General features: G+C 41.7%; 1 protein-coding gene across 3 annotated transcripts in view; it reads left to right on the top strand.

Moving 5' to 3' along the window:
* The window catches only part of ASTN1 (astrotactin 1), a 381,789-nt gene that overhangs the window by 117,901 nt on the left and 245,133 nt on the right, over positions 1-18,755 (top strand). For all 3 annotated transcript variants that reach the window (XM_004372849.2, XM_004372848.2, XM_004372850.2), the window contains exon 2: positions 12,122-12,309. In XM_004372849.2, the coding sequence (XP_004372906.1) occupies positions 12,122-12,309 (188 nt within the window). The remainder of the gene's footprint in view (positions 1-12,121; positions 12,310-18,755) is intronic.

The raw sequence follows: 18,755 nt of genomic DNA, 5'->3' as shown, positions 1-18,755 counted from the left end.
GCTGTCCACTCCCCGGCTGAACGGTGAACCTTGGAAATGACTTCACCACTGAGCTAAAAGGGTGTCTGGGGGTCATACTCTCGGGGTTTCTCCAGTCTCCTTTAGGCCAGTAAATCTGGTCTTTTTTTCGTGAGTTAGAATTTTGTTCTACATCCTTCTCCAGCTCTGTCCAGAGCCCTTTGTTGTGATCCTGGTCAGAGCAGTCAGTGGTGGTGGCCGGGCACCATCTAGCTGTACTGGACTCAGTCTGGTACAGGCCTTGGTAGCCGTGGTCCATTAGTCCTTCAGACTGATCTTTTCCTTGCATCCTGTTCTCTTTGTTCTCCCTTGCTCCCGAAGGGATGAGACCAGTGGAGTATCTTAGATGGCTGCTCACAGGCTTTTAAGACCCCAGGTACTACTCACCGAGGTAGAATGCAGAACATTGTCTTTATAAACTGTATTATGCCAATTGAGCGAGATGTTCCCCGAGATCATGGTCCCCACAGCCCTCCACCCAGCAATTCAGTCCCTCAGGGAGTTTTGATGTGGCTATGGAGCTTCCATGACCTACCCTTGTACAAGTTGTGCTTAATTAATTAATTAATTTCTAGGATTTTCAACTTGTAAATTTTATATCCAACCCCTAGTATGGCAATTGCAGATCACAGGAAGATAAAAAATAAAATCAGAGAACTTTAGAGTGAGAAGAGGCTTTAGAGGTCATTTAGACCACTTGTTCTGTAGGAGGAATGGGCTTAGAGAGAAGAGCCTAGAAAAGTGACCGGCCCACTGAGCTTTGGGCTCCCCAGCCCTGTGAGTGTGTGTGTGTGTCTGTCTCTGTGTGTGTGTGTGTCTGTATGCAAAAAGGCAGTGTTAGCAGTCAGTCAGAAACAGGAGCTCATGGGTCTGTGGGAAGAGGGTGGAAAGCCTCGTTCCCCAGGTTCCGCGAGGGCAGTCCTTCTTGGACTTTATGTAAGAGGCCGTTACACAGGTAAGTCCATGGAAAAGGACTCAGTTTACCACTGAAGGAAGATCAGCTGCTATTTTAATATAGCCTCCCTTTATTCCTTTTCCTTGACCCCAAATACCTCTCCCACCTCCTTAGGGAGGACCCTGCCCATTTTAACTCATGATTATCTTGCTAAATGCCTGACAGCCAGCTCACTGGGGCTGGCTTCCTGTGGCAGCCTTGGGGCCTGGGTAGCATGGCACCCCTATGTGAAAGTTCCCACGGCCAGGTCTTAAAGCAGAAATAGTGGAATGGGTTTTGGCAGAGATATCCAGAGAGTATTCAGTCTGCTAATGAGCAGTTAGAGAAATGAACAAAATAAGACTTAGCCCAGGTTCTTCAACTGGAACTGAGTTGATTCCTGGACATAAGAAGACTCTTAAGCAGCTGGAGTCATTTAAAGGTACTGTTTGCTTAATTCTGTCAAGGATTAATCCTGCATTTTAGGATTCATGTGAGTGATAGTAGTAATGACAACAACAAAGATAGTATTAATGATGATGATGATATTGATAGTTCTTGGTGCTTGTTATATGCCAGACACTGCAAAGCACTTTACTGATAACTATTCTGGACTGAGATTTGCAAAGTGAGGGAATGGGAGTTGAGATAGTTGAAAGGAACAATGACCTTGAAGTCAAGAGATCTAGGATTTTTTTTTTTTTCCTCTCTCTCTCTCTGTTAATTCTAGTATTTGCTAACTGGGTGAACTTGGTCAGGTAAGTTGACTTTTCTGAAACTTGATTTCCTCAACTGTAGAATGAGGACATAAATACCCACATTAAAGGCTCACTGAGGATTAAGTGAGGTCATGAATGTTGAAAGAGCATCCTAGCAGGGCCAGACACATAATAAGTGCATCATTACTTGTTGAGTTGAATCATAGATAAAGGCAGAAATGCAAGTGAATGGGAACTAATTAAAAATGGAGATGAATCAAGACAGTTTAGGACAGGCAACAAACAGGCTATTCTTTTGTAAGTCATTTATAAGTGATATTTTGTAAGTCCCTTATAAAAAAACTAAAAACTCGTTGCTGTCAAGTCGATTCCAATTCATATCAACCCTATAGGACAGAGTAGAACTGCCCCATAGGGTTTCCAAGGAGTGGGTGGTGGATTTCAACTGCCGACCTTTTGGTTAACAGCCAAACTGTTAGCCACTACGCCTCCAGGGCGTCATTTATAGATGATATTTTGTCATTACTTCTTTTGCTCATCCTTTTTATAAGGTGAGAGCCATAGAGGGGACCTTACTGAAATGGTTCAGGACAAGAGAATTATATAAACTCTATGTAAATGAAAGGAGCTCTGGTGACTCAGTGGTTAAGTGCTCGGCTGCTAACTGAAAAGATGGCGGTTCAAACTCACCAGCCGCTCTGCAGGAGAAAGATGTGGCAGTCTGCTCCCGTAAAGATTTACAGCCTTGGAAACCCTATGGGGGCAGTTATACTCTGTCCAATAGGGTCGCCATGAGTCGGAATTGACTTGATGGCAACGGGTTTTGGTTTTGATGTTAATGAAAGACCAGGAGTACAAGAGGGAGGATTTGGAATGAAATGGAGCCCTTACTGGTCTAGTGGGAAGTCTCCTTGCTGTCACCCTGCAGCCTGCTTCGGCTATCCAAAAACCAGGTGTCCATTTTGCTTCCACTGCAGGGAGATGGGCCCCAAGGACTTGCAAAGCTCAAATCAGAATTCCAGTCGTGAAACCTCAGGCTTCAAAATGTCTTATTCTCATTACAATGTATGAAATGATCCATAAATACATATTTTAACATTACAGAGTTTAAATGTTATTACATATCATACTTGATGTCAGATTTTGTTAAATGCATGCCGTTACCTCAATTTACAAAGGTCACTTGGGTGGCAGTGGTAAATAGAACTAGATATATTTAAAAATCCTGTTACCGGTACATCTGTGGCTCAGATAACCCTGCCTTTTTCAAAGAACTCTGGACTTTTTTTTTCCCCCTTTCAAATGAGACTTTAATGAGTATCATGTGGATAAACTCTTTGCAGAGGTTTGAAAAGATCCAGAGAAACACTATGGTAGGAACAAGCAAACCATTTTGGATGAAATCAGAAGCCATTTGAATGCCTCCTCATCTCTCTGGTTGTGTCAGAACCTTTGGCTGCATTTTTTCCCCACAGGAATGTTTTCATCTCCATGGCAAGGTAAATAGAATGTTCGTGTAGTTGCTCAATTGCTATTCATGCCAGCACAGAGTAGTGGAGAGTGACCTACTTCCAGCAGCATCCATAGAAAGCTTCACTGCTTTCCATCAAGCCTGATTTAAAAAGCTACCTTCTGCTTCCTGCGACACCGCTTCACCTGCCTACAGAGACAACAAACTATGGGCTATCCAGGGTCCTCATTTTCTTTCTGTCATCACTCTTGCTTCCTGTGTTGGTTCATTGTAGTCCGTCTTCGCCTCTTTTGGAAAAGGAGAAGTGGGTGGGTGGGCAGCTGTAAAATAAGTTAGCGTTTCTGGATTTTTAGAGTACACTCTATAAAGGGATATTGGCGAGGCTGCAGAGAGAGGTCAGGCAAAGTTTTCTTTATCTAGACTACCCTTGTCCACAAAAACAGTTGATCAAGGGTTAATAACATACTGGAAACCATTTGGATACATCTATATGTAGATAGTTCTTTCTAACTGGGAGTCACTGAGTGAAGTTTCAATAAGTCACGATCATGAGTTTCAGTACAGCCAATCCTTACTCTACAATTGATAGGCTGGACTAGGTTGGAAGCAATCCAAACTCCAGGAGGAATGTCTGATTTGAAAAACTTCCATAGAGACTTTTATCCAGTTGACATGCAGAAATATACTCAGTCTGCCCCTGATTTGGGGTCTAACTAGATCCAAGTGTCACGTCTGGTTTTGTGTCATTGAATAACATGGTTAGAACTGGAGAGCCCTTAGTGACCTTCTAGTCCCATCCTTTGAAGATGAGAAAACTGAGCTGCAGAGAGATTACAGCAGCTCCATTCTCCTGGCTCCCAGTCCAGCACTCTCTTTAACTTGCCATTCCTTTTCGCATCACTGAGTAATTAATGCTCTAAAGCTCTTTTGTTTTTGCCATTGAGGGCAAATGTCACCAAGCAGGGGAAGTAGGAATTCAATTATCCTTCTCCTGGACACAGGTGGAAATTTCTATTCCAAATCTCAGCAAGTCAAGAAGGTTCTAGTTACTTGATAAAGGAATCTCCTGTTGGGTGAGAGAATTTGGAAATTTTTAAGCCGTTTTGTTATAGAGCTTTTTCTCCACATTCTTCTGTAGCCATTGCCCAAGCCAGTTTGGAGGTAGAGGAAAGAGAATGAGACAATAGGAAGCAGCTCCCCGGCAGACAGGAAGTTGAATATAGGAACCACAATGAGAGTTCCATTCCCAGTTGGTCTGTGAACATCAGCCGATTTTCACAAAAGAATGTCCTGGCTGTGCTATTTCCCATTCTGTTGTTCACTCAGCCAGGCCTCTATGGGCACAAACTTCAGGCAGACTCTCAGTTTTCCTGGCATTTGTGCCGGTTGAATTCAGGCCCCGTGGGGTGCCTCGTTTTATGTGGCTCTTACTCTGGGATGTGGGATTGTATCACTTCAGAACTCCATACCAGATGGTCCCTATGAAGAGAGATGTGAAGGCCCAGCCAACTCAGCCCAAGGGACGTCGTTTCTCTGGCTAGTCTCCTTTCCTCACTTCTCTTGACTTTGTCTTTTCTCTCTGCATCCTCCTCCTTTGTCTGTTTTTCATCTGTCCCTCATCTTTCTTCACAGATGGCCAGGACACTAATGTGCTGCTCTCATTATGTTTATGGAACAAGTTGGGGTCTTTAGAGGCTGACGTTTTAGAGACATTAAAGACTTGGGTCACATTGGATACCAGGGTGAAAATTTTCAGGGTAATTAGTGATCCCTTACCGTTATTAACCCCTGACTTAAGCAGGTGATTTTCTTACAAAGGTGTTGAAAGTTAATACCACTGCTGATAGTTTGAGTCAGAAGACACAATGAAACCATGTGGGAAACTAGACCTACCATCCATATCCTTCAAACTCTGAAATTACAGGGGGAGAAAAGGAAAGCAAGAAAGAACAGAAGGGAAGAGGGTAATTCTATCACAGGTTTATCTTTGGTAACCTTAATGATAGTCTCTATCTGATAAGATCCGTTTGTTGTTCTTAGTTTGGGACAGTCAGCTTATGACTGCTAAAGTTCTAAACTTAATCTTCATCACATACGGGAACTCAGAATGATGGCTGATATAACACAGAGTGGAGGCATGGCCAGAATTTATTTTTAGAGATATTCCCTTTTTCTTGTAATTCTTTCTTAAAGAATACGAGGCTACTCACAATACCACCCTTAACAGAATTGAAAAACAATCGAGGAAACTAATAATCCATAGACATCCCGAGCTCCCTAACAGCAGGGGCCCTTCATGGTAGTGGGCTTTATTAGACCTCCAATTGAGCCAGTTCTTTTCTAACTCTGCTCCAGGGAACCCCTCAGAGACCACACTAGATTTTGTTTGGACAAAGGATTCCAAGACTAACAGCAAGCTTGAAAATCCTGATCTAAGCAAGGTCTTTTAATAGTCAGTAATGGCCATCAGGGGATGTCACCCTCAACCTTGAAAGACTACAGGGTCACTTCATCAGGTGCCCTCCACATGAGGCTAAGAATTGACAAGTTAATACTTCCTCCTGCCTTGACCTCGGCACCTTGGCAACCTTATTACTATTCAGCTGGATTCAGCTCGAAACTCAGGCTTTGCCAGAAGTGAAAAAGGGGCCCACAATGCCAGAACTGATAGAACCACTAGACACTCTAAGCTATTCAGTTGAATTAAAGGATCCTTGAGAATTTCCCCAGTTGAAATCCACGTCTGACTTTAAATTGTCAAATTCTCTGAAAGAGGGTATCCTGAATTTGGTCCTCAATGAGGTTGTCTTTTGGGGAAATTCTGATCATGACATGATCTTAGCAGCCCAGTTCAGGGATACTCAGCACGTAGGGATGCTCAAAGAAGGAACAGGACAGTTAAGTGTTACGGGAAAATTGTAATGAGTGGAAGAGGAATTTTTGCAGCAAAGTTTTGGGTGTCTTAAGCTAACCCCACAAATAGACCATGCTATAAACTCACAGCCCACAAGCTAAGATTAGAACAATGACTAAGGCTGATTTAAACTGATTTCATCTCACCCTCCTTCCCTCTGGCTTTCCCTGTCCCAGACTATTCTTTGCCATCACTTTCCCTGACCAAGGTACCAGGATCCTAGTTCTCTATTACATGCAAAAGCTAAGTTCTATTTATTGAGGCCACGTATCTGTACCAGGATGAATTGAGCATCTTTCTCACCAGACTGGGATCCAGTCTGAAGATGGGCCTGCCTCTTAAAGGCTCTTCTCAAGTCATTGCAAGCATGTCCACCCTGTGCTTAGAGGAAAGGAGGGGTGGAGTACAGCTTACACTTGAGAGAGACGTTTGGGATACAGAAATCATTGTCTTTATAGGTGCTCATGCATGACACACCCTTTTTGACTTCAAATCGTGTCAAAGCTACTAAAGGATCTTGAAGTTCATCTACCCAGATCCTCATTAGATGAGAAAACTCAAAGCTAGGCAACTCATTCAAGGTCACTCAGACCATATCTAGGCCTACTGAGTCCCAATTCACTATTTTGGCCACTTCAGAATACAGGATTGTATTCACAGTGAGACTCCACTGGAGTCTGTCTGCTACTCTCTTTCTGGGTCTTCCTGATTGTAATGGTTAAGATTGTGTGTCATCTTGGCTGGGCCATGATTCTCAGTGGTTTGGCAGTTATGTAATGATGTAATTTGGCAGTTATGTAATGATGTAGTCATCCTCCATGATGTGATCTGATGTGATCAGCCAATCAGTTGTAAGGGGAGTTTCCTCAGGGGTGTGGCTTGCATCCAATATATATATAGATGTTCTAGTAAAGCTCGCCTCCTTGCTCTGGATCCTGCATCTGGCTCATCATCATCTGACCTCTGGTCCTTGGGACTTGAGCCAGCAGCCTGCTGTATTGCTTGCCAGTCTTGGGATTCATCAGCCTCTGCAGCCTGTGAGCCAGCAGCCTGTCGTCTGACCTGCTGATCTTGGGTTCATCAGACCCTGCAGCTATGTGAGTCAGGATAAGCCTCCAGCCTGATGCCTGACCCACAGACTTGGAACTTTCCAGCTTCTACAACTGTGTGAGCCATTTCCTTGAGATAAATCTTTCCATGTATATAAATTTTTTATATATGTGTACATATATTATGTATATTATATACACATATGTATATATATTATATACATATATATGTGTATACATATGTGTATATATATATATATATGCCTCATTGGTTTTGCTTCTCTAAAGAACTCAGCCTAAGGCACTTATCTTTCTAAATCATGGCTTAGTTTACTTCCTTGCTTAATAAAACCATGGATGACTTTCCATTAGCTCTAAACTCCTCAGTCTAGCATTCAGACCCTTTCAGAGTTAAAATCAATCTACATTTTTAGCCTCAGTCTTCCACTTCTCCTCTCCATATCCTCTGCAGCTTAATATTAGACTTCGCACAGTCCTGCAAACACACACTATCCTTCTGTTTCTTTACACACACTATTCTCTTCATCTGGAATTGCCTGCCCAACATTTCTTCCCATTTTATTTCTTTCCATCTATTTCTGCCTGGCCAATTTCCATCCTCTCACTCAACACCGCTGTGTGGTTATTCATGGCCATGTCTTAAATTTCCTATAAGATTGAAAATTCCTGAGAAGAGGGACCATTTAGCACCATTTGCTGAATGTGGCAAATACAGTATGCTTCAGAAGTAATTGTTGTATATAGGAATGAATGGCACCCTGGTTTCTGTGGATTCCAGGCAGGTCCATAATTTTTGGAGGTGCTGAGAAGTGTGAGGCTTGGAGAGAGGAAGAAGAGACATTCTAAAAGTCAAGACAGTCTTGGTTTTCTAGCTATCTTAGTTCCAGAGTATGATTATGGTATTGGTGCTCATGCCACCTGTGGTGTCTTGAGATAACTATGTAGGATCCTGTTGGCACTTGTTTTATTCAATACATTATAGCAAAATCTCAGCAAGTGTTGGTCTGCAGTAACTATTTTATTACCTCTTTGCTCCTTGGGGGTCTCAGGGAAGACTTGCATTGGTGAAACAGTTTCTGAGCATTCTGTCTTCTTTACATATTCTGCTGACATCCAGACCAACATGATTCCATTGATGTACAATGGGGCTTTGATCTCGGCCCCATTGGCAAGGATATCCACAAGAATTTTATTGTGTCGGATGTATTTTTTCCATTGGTTGACCCAGGCCAGATATAGCATAAGTAAATATGTTCCTAGTTTAGCATCATATCAGATTCTGCCAGGAGAGGAAAAAAGCCAAGGAAGAAGCTGTCATCCTGTAATCATCTTGAATCTAATATATGATGGATGCCCTTCATCCTCTGCCCTCTAAGATGCGTCTGGTCCAGGCAGGATCAGTATATCACCATCCACAGGGATAGACATAAATAACTCACAGAGGGGCTCAAAGGGCTGACCTGGAAACCAAGGGCAAAGATTCTATGCTCTCAGCCCACTCCCCATTGGAGAACTCTGCCAAAACCCTACACCTTTCCTCGGTACCACCACTCTTAGGACCCTGAAGCAGAACACATCCCCCCATGAAAATCAACTGAGACTGCTAATGAGCATGGGGTTTGTTTTGGAGTGATGAAAATGTGCTAGAATTAGATAGTGGTGATAGTTTCGCAACTTGGGAATATACTAAAAATCACTGAGCTGTACACTTTAAAAGGGTACATTTTTTGGTATGTGAATTGTATCTCAACTCTTTAAAAAGTCATGTGTTACTAAGACCTTATGCAAAAACATAAAATATTGCAATACAAATGCTCCTAAAAGACCACATGGAGTTTCTGCTCAAGTGCTTCATCTCTCTCCACGTGTTCTGAGGTCGTGTCGTCTGGTGTGTGTGTGTGTTGGGGCTAGAGCGGATCTGACAGAAGTTCATTCATCTTTGTTCTGTGTCAGGTTGCTGTGACCTTGGTCCAATTATTTACTTGTCTTTGCTTCCACAGTTAAAACAGAGGTAATGAGCCTGACCTACTTGATAAGGATCCTCTGGGAAATGAAAATCCGGTTTGTTAAGCGTTTTAGAGGTATGAGGTGCTAGATTCTTTCTGAATAATTTCAGGAAGGGCCGAAGTGGCACTCAGACGTGTGTGGAATAAATCCTGGGCTGGGTTGAAGTAGTACCGGCTGAAGGCTGGACATGTGTTGTTGCTCTGGGTGATTTAATTATTCCATTAGGTGCTCTATTAGGAGCCGTTACTGCTTGAGAGTTTTATGTCTGTGGTGAGGAGACAGAGTTTGGTTTCTGCTGCTATGATGGGAAACGGACTTGGGAAGGGAGGGTGTGTTTCCCAGGAGGAATCTGCTGGGTGCTTTGTGGTGAAGGCATACTGAGTGCTTGGAAAGGATAAGTGCCGTTGAGCAGGATTTGTGATTGGAAGGCTTGTGGGTGAAGTTTTGCATGTGATGGGTTTCTCAATCTGGAAATCTGGAAGGGCCTCCTTAGAGGAAAGGTGTACTCCGAAAGCCTGTGTTCCTGCCTCACTTAACAGATGGGGCTGTGCCTATGGAAAACTAGGACCAGAAGGCAGAGGAGCTTCCATTTTCACACCCTCCATGCACTGCAGCTCCTGGATGCTTGTATCCGTCACTTTCTGGGCCATGGACAGCTTATCAACAGGATGGCTGAGTCCTTGATGGGATTAGGGGGAGGGGTTAAGGAGGAAGGTGAACTCGGATCACCTTATCTTTGCATCCTCCTCTTCCCCACTCATTCTCTCAAGTTTACTCTTCTGACTGGTCTGTAGGATGGTAGCATATGATATTGGTGTCTCTTGGGGACAGATTGGTGACCGGTGGCTCATAGAAACCCTCTTCACTGGCCTGCCCTGAGGAAGCAGCCAATATTCTTCCTCCTTTCTTCTCATGCTTCTTCTCCTATCAGTTCCTGGTATCTCTTCCCTACCTCTCTACCTGTTGGAAGGAAGTCCACTCATCCTTCAAGGCCCAACACCAATATTATCTTCCCCCGAGAAATCTGCTCTCCTTCCTTCTTCCTGCTCTACCCAGGCAGTATTACCTTTCCTTCTTCTGTGTCCCCACAAAACTTCGTCATGCACCTGGTATAACAGTTGCCACATTGACTCATAGTGAGATGGTGTGGAAAACTTACTGAGGACCTCATTTAGGTTACTATCTCAGTGCCTAGACCAATGCCTGGCACATAATTCAGGCCTAATATATGTTAAATAAATAAATAAAGCAGAACATCATTTGTGCCCTCCCACAAATAGTGAAGGATATTTATAAACTCCATAAATACTTAAAATTGCTTTCCTCTTTATGGCTCTGGTACTTGATGAGAGTAGTATTCTAAATGTATCTTGTTAAATCTTTTTTATATCTATGGAATTTTTTTTTTTTTTTTTTTGTCAAAGACGATAAATTTTGGGAGAAGAAGCCAAACCTTTTAAAAAACTAAAATTTTGGAAAACAGTGGTTTGTCAAAGTGTGTTCAACAGAATACTAGTTCCCTAGGATGACAATAGTTGTTAACCAAAAGTGGTTTGAGGGCCAAATGAAGTTCAAGAAAAGTTGGGTTAATCAGTTTTCTGTACTGTGGGATGTCTTAAAGCTTTGAAAAGATATGCTTTAGTAATAGAAGAGAGAGGGGCACAGACACAGTGTATTTTTGCAATGCTAGCTTAGCTAAAAAGCAAAGACAACAGTTTGAGGACTAAGGTGTGCCTGACCCAAGCCATGGTATTTTCAGTGCCTTGTATGCATGTGAAAGCTAGACAATGAACAAGGAAGACTGAAGAGAATTGATGCGTTTGAATTATGGTGTTGGTGAAGAATATTAAATATACCATGGACTGCCAGAAGAATGAACCAGTCTGTCTTGAAGAAGTACAGCCAGAATGCTCCTTAGAAGCAAGGATGGTGAGACTTTGTCTCACTTACTTTGGACATATTATCAGAAGAGATCAGTCCCTGGAGAAGGACATCATGCTTGGTAAAATAGAGGGTCAGTGAAAAAGAGGAAGACCCTCAACGAGATGAATTCACACGGTGGCTGCAACAGTGTGCTCAGACTTAGCAACAATTTTGAAGATGGCAGAGGATCGGGCAGTGTTTCATTCTGTTGTACATAGGGTCACTATGAGTTGGAACTAACTTGGCACCTAACAACAATAACAACAGCATAGTACCTGCTTCAGTGCAAAACACATAGTAGGTTTTTGTTATTAATTTGTTGACAATAGTTCAGTGCCTTGATTTAAAGCCCTGAGAAACAGATACTTGTCTCTGTGCTAAAGGCCCAATTCTTTACTACCCTCATGTATATCACCCCTATTCTCTGTAAAATTGAAGAGAAAAATTAAAGGGAATTAAAAACATTACTGTGCCTGTCACAATAAGTTATCAAACATCTCCAACGGACTATGTGGCAAATGCTTATGGTTTAGAAATAACCTGTCAGCCCCAGTTGCTCTGCAGTAACCTCCCAGGACTGTTTCATAAATGCCAGTTCTCTGCACAGTAATTACCAACTCTCTTCTTGGTAGATTCACTGGTATGTCTAGAAGTAATTGCAGGGGATCTTGCACTTTCAAATTTACAAGAGGCAAACAACCTTGTATTTATCTCAGGGGTGGGGGAGGGTTATCAGGTATTCAAACTGTGCTATGTGAAGGATGCTATTGATCATAGAAGTAAGAGGAAGAATTTGAATTTTCACCTTGCTATTTTTCTCAATGGGTGAGAGCCTGGCTCACTAGATTTAGGGTGGAAAGACCTGTGGTGAATAATTCTCTTCTTCTCAGGGTCTCTTCCCTTCTTTGAGATTTGGAACAGCAGTAAGCCTGACCTAACTGTGGTTGGAACCCTTTGTTGCCTTCAGCGTAAACCTGTTAATCAGTACCAGTACATAGGAAAAGGAAGATGGAAAATTTGGTTCAGTCCAAATTCTCACCTGTGCCTTTGGTGTTTGTCCTGTAGAGATCTCAGGGAACACAGAGGACATCCCTCTGGTGCGCTGGAGGCAACAGTGGCTGGAGAATGGCACTTTGCTTTTTCATATCCATCACCAAGATGGTGCTCTGAGCCTCCCTGGACAAGACCCAACAGAAGAACCCCAGCATGAGTCAGCAGAGGAGGAGCTGAGGATCCTCCACATCTCGGTCATGGTAAGAGTGGCTTGTCTTTGACCTCTCAGGTCATAGCTTGTGTCACCGTGACATTAAAATTCTTGGTACATCACATTACACTACATTGCATTATAGAGGGTAATCAGCTTTACTTATGGCCAACTGATTTAATCATAACATAAATAACTACTCTACAACAACAACAATTCTAGTGTTTGGCCAAAAAACTAGAAACCATAGCCTAGCCAAGTTGATACATAAAATTAGCCATCATAGTACCCTAGACAAAGCTCTGCAATGACCAAACTCCATAATGACCACTGACCATGTTAATAAGTAAATTTCCCATAGTGTCTTAGTGTAGGCAACATTATAAAAGTATAGACTATACTCAGGGCAAAATGCATTCACTGGGGTGGAAATAAAAGTTGCAATTATTTCTATAGCACCATTACCAAACTCTTCACTCTAAGAACAGGCCCAGACATGGAATAACTTTTATAAGTCAGAGTAATATCAAGTGTGGGCAATGGATTGTCTTAGATTGGAATTATTCAACTAGTAGATTAGAATATTTTGTAGTAGTTCTATAATTATTTGTTGAAGTACTGAATCTTTAAGTTGCATGCTTCTACCAAGCCTTCTCTTTCTACCAGCCCAGAGAAAATGAAAATCCTGGATTTCTCTCCTCTTATAGTAAGGGGCTTGTCAGTGGATACTTGCCCCTTCTGCTAGTCCAGCTCAGAAACTTCAAAATCCGCATTCCGTCTTCCGTCTTGAAATTTGACGCCTCAAGAAAAGTAGAAGAGTTGGAGGGAGGGGGAAAGGGAGAGTTTTTGCTTAGGGGGCAGTGAGTTTATGTTAATGGTGGTGGAATTATTTGGAAAAAGATAAAGAATGGTTGCACAACTTGAAGAATGTGATCAATGCCAGTGAATTATATATGTAGAAATTATTGAATTGATAAATGTTTTGCTGTATATATTTTCACCACAATTTAAAAAAGAGAGAAAATTAAAAAAAAGAAAATTAGAAGGTTCTTCCTAAAATTTTAGGAACTCTTGTTGTAGAATCTCACTCTAAGGTAAGTGCTATGATGGACCACCAATCGTCTGTCCGTTTGTCATACTGTGGGTGGCTTTCGTGTCATCCATAGTGGACATATTTCAACAAAGCTTCCCGACTGAGACAGACTGGGAAGAAGGAACTGGCCATCTACTTCTGAAAACATTGGCCAGTGAAAACCTTATGGAAAGCAGTGGAACATTGTTTGATATAGTGCCAGAAGATGAGCCCCTCCAGTTTAAAGGCACTCAAAATACGACTGGGAAAGAGTTGCTTCCTCAAAGTAGAGTCGACCTTAATGATGTGGATGGAGTAAAGCTTTTGGGACTTCCATTTGCTGATGTGGCATGATATAAAATGAGAAGAAACAGCTGCAAACATCCATTAGTAATCGGAATGTGAAATGTGCGAAGTGTGAATCAAGGAAAATTGGAAGTCATCAAAAATGAAATGGAACACATAAAGATTGATATCCTAGGCATCACTGAGCTGCAGTGGATTAGTATTGGCCATTGTGAATTGGACAATCGTATGTTCTGCTATGCTGGGAATGATAAATTGAAGAGGAACGGCATTGCACTCATTGTCAAAAAGAACATTTCGAGATTTATGCTGAAGTCCAATGCTGTTAGCGATAGGATAGTATCCATATACCTACAAGGAAGACCAGTTAATACAACTATTATTCAAATTTACATACCAACTACTAATGTTAAAGATGAAGAAACTGAAGATTTTTTACCAACTTTTGCAGTCTGAAATTGATCATACATTCAATCAGGATGAGTTGATGATGACTGGTGATTTGAATGCAAAAGTTGGAAACAAAGAAGGACCGGTAGTTAGAAAGTATGGCCTTGATATTAGAAACGATGAGGGGAGATAGCATGGTAGAATTTTACAAGACCAACAACTTATTCATTAGAAATACCTTTCTTTAACAACATACATGGCGACTATACATGTGGATCTTGCTGGATGGAATACACAGGAATCAAATCGACTACATCTGTGGAAAGAGACAATGGAGAAGCTCAATATCATCAGTCAGAACAAGGCCAGGGGCCGACTGCAGAACAGATCATCACTTGCTCAGATGCAAGTTCAAGTTGAAGCTGAAGAAAATTAAAACAAGTCCACGAGAGCCAAAGTACAACCTTGAGTATATCCCATCTGAATTTAGAGACCATCTCAAGAATAGATTTGACGCAGTGAACACTAATGACCGGAGACTAGACAAGTTATGGGATGACATCAAGCACATAATACATGAAGAAAGCAGAAGCTCATTAAAAAGACAGAAGAGAAAGAAAAGGCCAAAATGAAATTGTAAGAAACTCTGAAACTTGCTCTTAAACGTAGAGTAGCTAAAGCGAATAGTGAAGAAATAGTGAAGTAAAATAGCTGAACAGAGGGTTTCAAAGAGCAGCTCAAGAAGACAGAATATTATAATGAATGTGTAAAGATCTAGAGTTAGAAAACCAAAACGGAAGAACACCCTCAGCATTTCTTAAGCTGAAATAACTGAAGAAAAAATTCAAGCCCCGTCTTGCAGTATTGAAGGATTCTATGGGCAAAATATTGAACCACACAGGAAGCATCAAAAGAATATGGAAGGAGTACACAGAGTCACTGTACCAGAAATAATTGATCAACATTTAACCATTTCAGGACATAGCATATGATCAAGAACTGATGAAACTGAAGGAAGACTTCCAAGCTGCACTGAAGGCGTTGGTGAAAAACAAGGCTTCATGAATTGCTGGAATACCGATTGAGATGTTTCAACAAATGGATGCAATGCTGGAAGCACTAACTCATCTATGCCAAGAAATTTGAAATGGAGCTACCTGGCCAACCGACTGGAAGAGATCCAAATTCATACCCATTCCAAAGAAAGGTGATCCAATGGAATGTGGAAATTACCAAACGATATCATTACTATCACATGGAAGTAAAATTTTTCTAAAGATAATTAAAAAACGGTTGCAGCAGTACAGGGAACTACTGGAAATTCAAGCCGGATTCAGAAGAGGATGTGGAACGAGGGATATCATTGCTGATGTCTGATGGACTTTGGCTGAAAGCAGAGAATTTCAGAAAGATGTTTACCTGTGTTTTATTGACTATGCAAAGGCATTCATTTGTGTGGATCATAAAAAATTATGAAAAACATTGGAAGAATGGGAATTCCAGAACACTAAATTGTGTTCATGCAGAACGTGTATGTAAACCAAGAGGCAGCTGTTCCCATAGAGCAAGGGGATACTGCATGGTTTAAAATCAGGAAAGGTGTGCATCAGGGTTGTATCCTTTCACCATACTTATTCAATCTATATGCTGAGCAAATAATCTGAGAAGCAGGACTATATGAAGAAGAACGCAGCGTCGGGATTGGAGGAAGACTCTTTAACAACCTGCCATAGGCAGATGACACAACTTTGCTTGTTGAAAATGAAGAGGACTTGGAGTGCTTACTGATGAAGATCGAAAACTGTAGCCTTCAATCTGGATTACACTTTAACATAAAGATAACAAAAAGCCTCACGACTGGACCAACAAGCAACATTATGTTAAATGGAGAAAATATTGAAGTTGTCAAGGATTTCATTTTATTTGGATCTGTAATCAACGCCCATGGAAGCAGCAGTCAAGAAATCAAACAACGTATTGCATTGGGCCAGTCTGCTGCAAAAGACCTCTTTAAAGTGTTAAAAAGCAAACATTTCAGTCTGAGGACTAAAGTGTGTCTGACCCAAGCTGTAGTATTTTCAATAGCCTCATATACATGTGTAGGCTGAATAATGAATAGGAAGATCAAAGAAGAATTGATGCATTTGGATTTTGACATTGGTGAAGAGTATTGAATACACCATGGACTACCAGAGGAATGAACAAATATGTCTTAGAAGAAGTACAACCAGAATGCTATTTAGAAGCAAGGATAATGAGACTTCATCTCCCTTTCTTTGGACATGTTATCAGCAGTGACCAGTCCCTGGAGAAGAACATCGTGCTTGGTAAAATAGAGGGTCAGTGAAAATAGGAAGACCCTCAGTGAGATGGATTGACACAGTGGCTGCAACAGTGGGCTCAAGCTAGCAAAGATTGTGAGGATGGTGCAGGACTGGGCAGTGTTTTGTTCTGTTGAGCATGGGGTCACTTTGAGTCAGAACTGACTCGATGGCACCTAACAAGTACAACAACATAATGGCAGTCAAGGGTTTTTATTTCATTTGTTTTATTCAGTGATGTATGCCCAATATCTGGAACACTGTGGATTCATATATATGGGTAGTTAATGCTTAATAAATATTTGTGGAATGAATAAATAAATTTCCCAGTAAGATGGAAAATACCTGTTTCGTTTGGTTCAAACTAATACATCATCTGCTCTTACGGTAGCCTGATAGCAAGTTGAGACTTGGCAGTGATTACCCATTGGTCACAGGTATGGGTCAGCAAAAAGGAGTAAGACCCTCAATGAAACGGATTGACACAGTGGCTGCAACAATGGGCTCAAGCATAACAGTGACTGAGGATGGCGCAGGACCAGGCAGCGTTTCATTCTGTTGTACATGGGGTCTCTGTGAGTTGAAACTGACTCAACTGCAGCTAACAACAACAACAACAAACTCAACAGAGTACCAACCTAGGTCTTGATCTAGACTTTAAATCCCCATGTATTGCTCTGGTGCCATCACTACAGGCTGTTCAGTTTTGTTCATTAGAGTGGGGCAGCTGAGCACATTCTAAATATATTTAAAAAAATTATTATCTGAAAGTTGGAATAGAAAGTTTCCCTCTAAAAGTTGTCAAAATGTGTTACATTTCTTTCTAAACCAGTGTCACCATGAACCACTGGCTTGATAAGTTTCCCTCATATACACATGCCATGATATTTAAACTATATGATGGAGAAAAGAGTCCTTTCACAGCAAATGATATGCCTTAATCTCCAGATAAAGCCAGAAAGCTGGCAGGTAAATGACATTGCTTTGCATCACATTTACAAATTAATTGAGCTTTAGAGCAGGGGAGTTATAGTACTTGTACATCCTTAACCAAAGACCATTGTTTCTTCTATCAGGGAAGATTGTCTTCAATGTAGCTAGTGGTTTCAGGAGCGTGCTGAGATTGGGCAGATCAGCTGAATCAGCCCTGGCATTGACTGGGGTGACAGATGTGGAGTACAGATTGTCTTTACCTTTATAATATTATCTGATCGAAAAGAAGGGAGCGAGGGTGGATTTCCCACCAGCCATCCACATCCTCTCATCAACACGGAAAACAGTCATGGCCATGAGTGGTAATATTTTGATGAGGGAAGGAGTATATGATCATTTCAAAGAATCAGTTTTTGTCTCAATAAATAAATTTTTAGGATTCAGATAAGTATATAGAGATTCCCAATGATTAATACTGGGGTGTGATTGTGTCTGAAGGAAAGACCCTGAATATAAGAGGTAAAGGCAGGTAATTTGGCAGAGGTATGTATAGTAGGGTTGGGAGGGTGGATATTGTGGGGATCCATGGAAAGACTAATGCACTCTGAAGCTTGTCAATAGCAAGTTGTTGTCCTAGTTGCTGATTATGTCTTCAGTGTAGTGAGGACACACCTTCTGTCCTCCGAATGAATAAGTTCCCCAGAAAAGTGTGTGTGTGTCTGTGTGTCTGTGTGTGTCTGTGTGTGTGTTTGTGGGGGTAGGTGGCTTTGAAAAGAGAAATATACTGATCAAGGATGGCAAGGGATTTGTGAAAATAGGTTGAGCCCTTAAAATATAACAACCCTTGTGAGAAGCCCAGGAAACCCTGGGGGTATAGTGGTTAAGACTTCAGCTGCTAACCAAAAGGTCGGCAGTTTGAATCCACCACGCGCTGTTTGGAAACCCTATGGGGCAGTTCTCCTCTGTCCTGTAGGGTTACTATGAGTCAGAATCAACTCAATGGCAGCGAGTTTGTTTGTTTGTTTGTTTATGAGAAGCCCTACATTCGTAACACTTTTTTATGAGATCCCTGGGTATCTGCCTGGGTAGGGATTACTGGACAGTGGAGACTGGAACTGAGAGAGAACAAAATCTGGGCTTTAAACTGTCCCTGAGATCTTTCCTTCATCCATGGAGGTCACCCATGGCAGACCATCAATGACATTCCATTTCCCACATAAAGTGGAAGAGATAATTCCTTTAGCTTAGTTTATTTTATTTTATCTTATTTCCAGCTAAGCTAGAGGAAGCAGAGGTGCAAAGGGCATCGGCACAGGATGAGGGTGAGAAAGTCTTGTGTTTGTCTCTAGCTTGGTCTCTCAGGTAGGGATAGGTCCATATCTCCCATGAAAAATTCTGGAAGGCCTTTGACTTCTGCAGGAGACTATAGCTCTCAGGGGGAACTGAAGATATGAGTACACCAGTGGAGTCTAC

Source organism: Trichechus manatus, unplaced genomic scaffold (assembly GCF_000243295.1).
Source record: "Trichechus manatus latirostris isolate Lorelei unplaced genomic scaffold, TriManLat1.0 scaffold00021, whole genome shotgun sequence".
In the NCBI taxonomy this organism is placed as follows: Eukaryota; Metazoa; Chordata; class Mammalia; order Sirenia; family Trichechidae; genus Trichechus; species Trichechus manatus.
The sequence above is the reverse complement of the archived record's forward strand: the minus strand, read 5'-3'. Positions and strand labels throughout refer to the sequence as shown.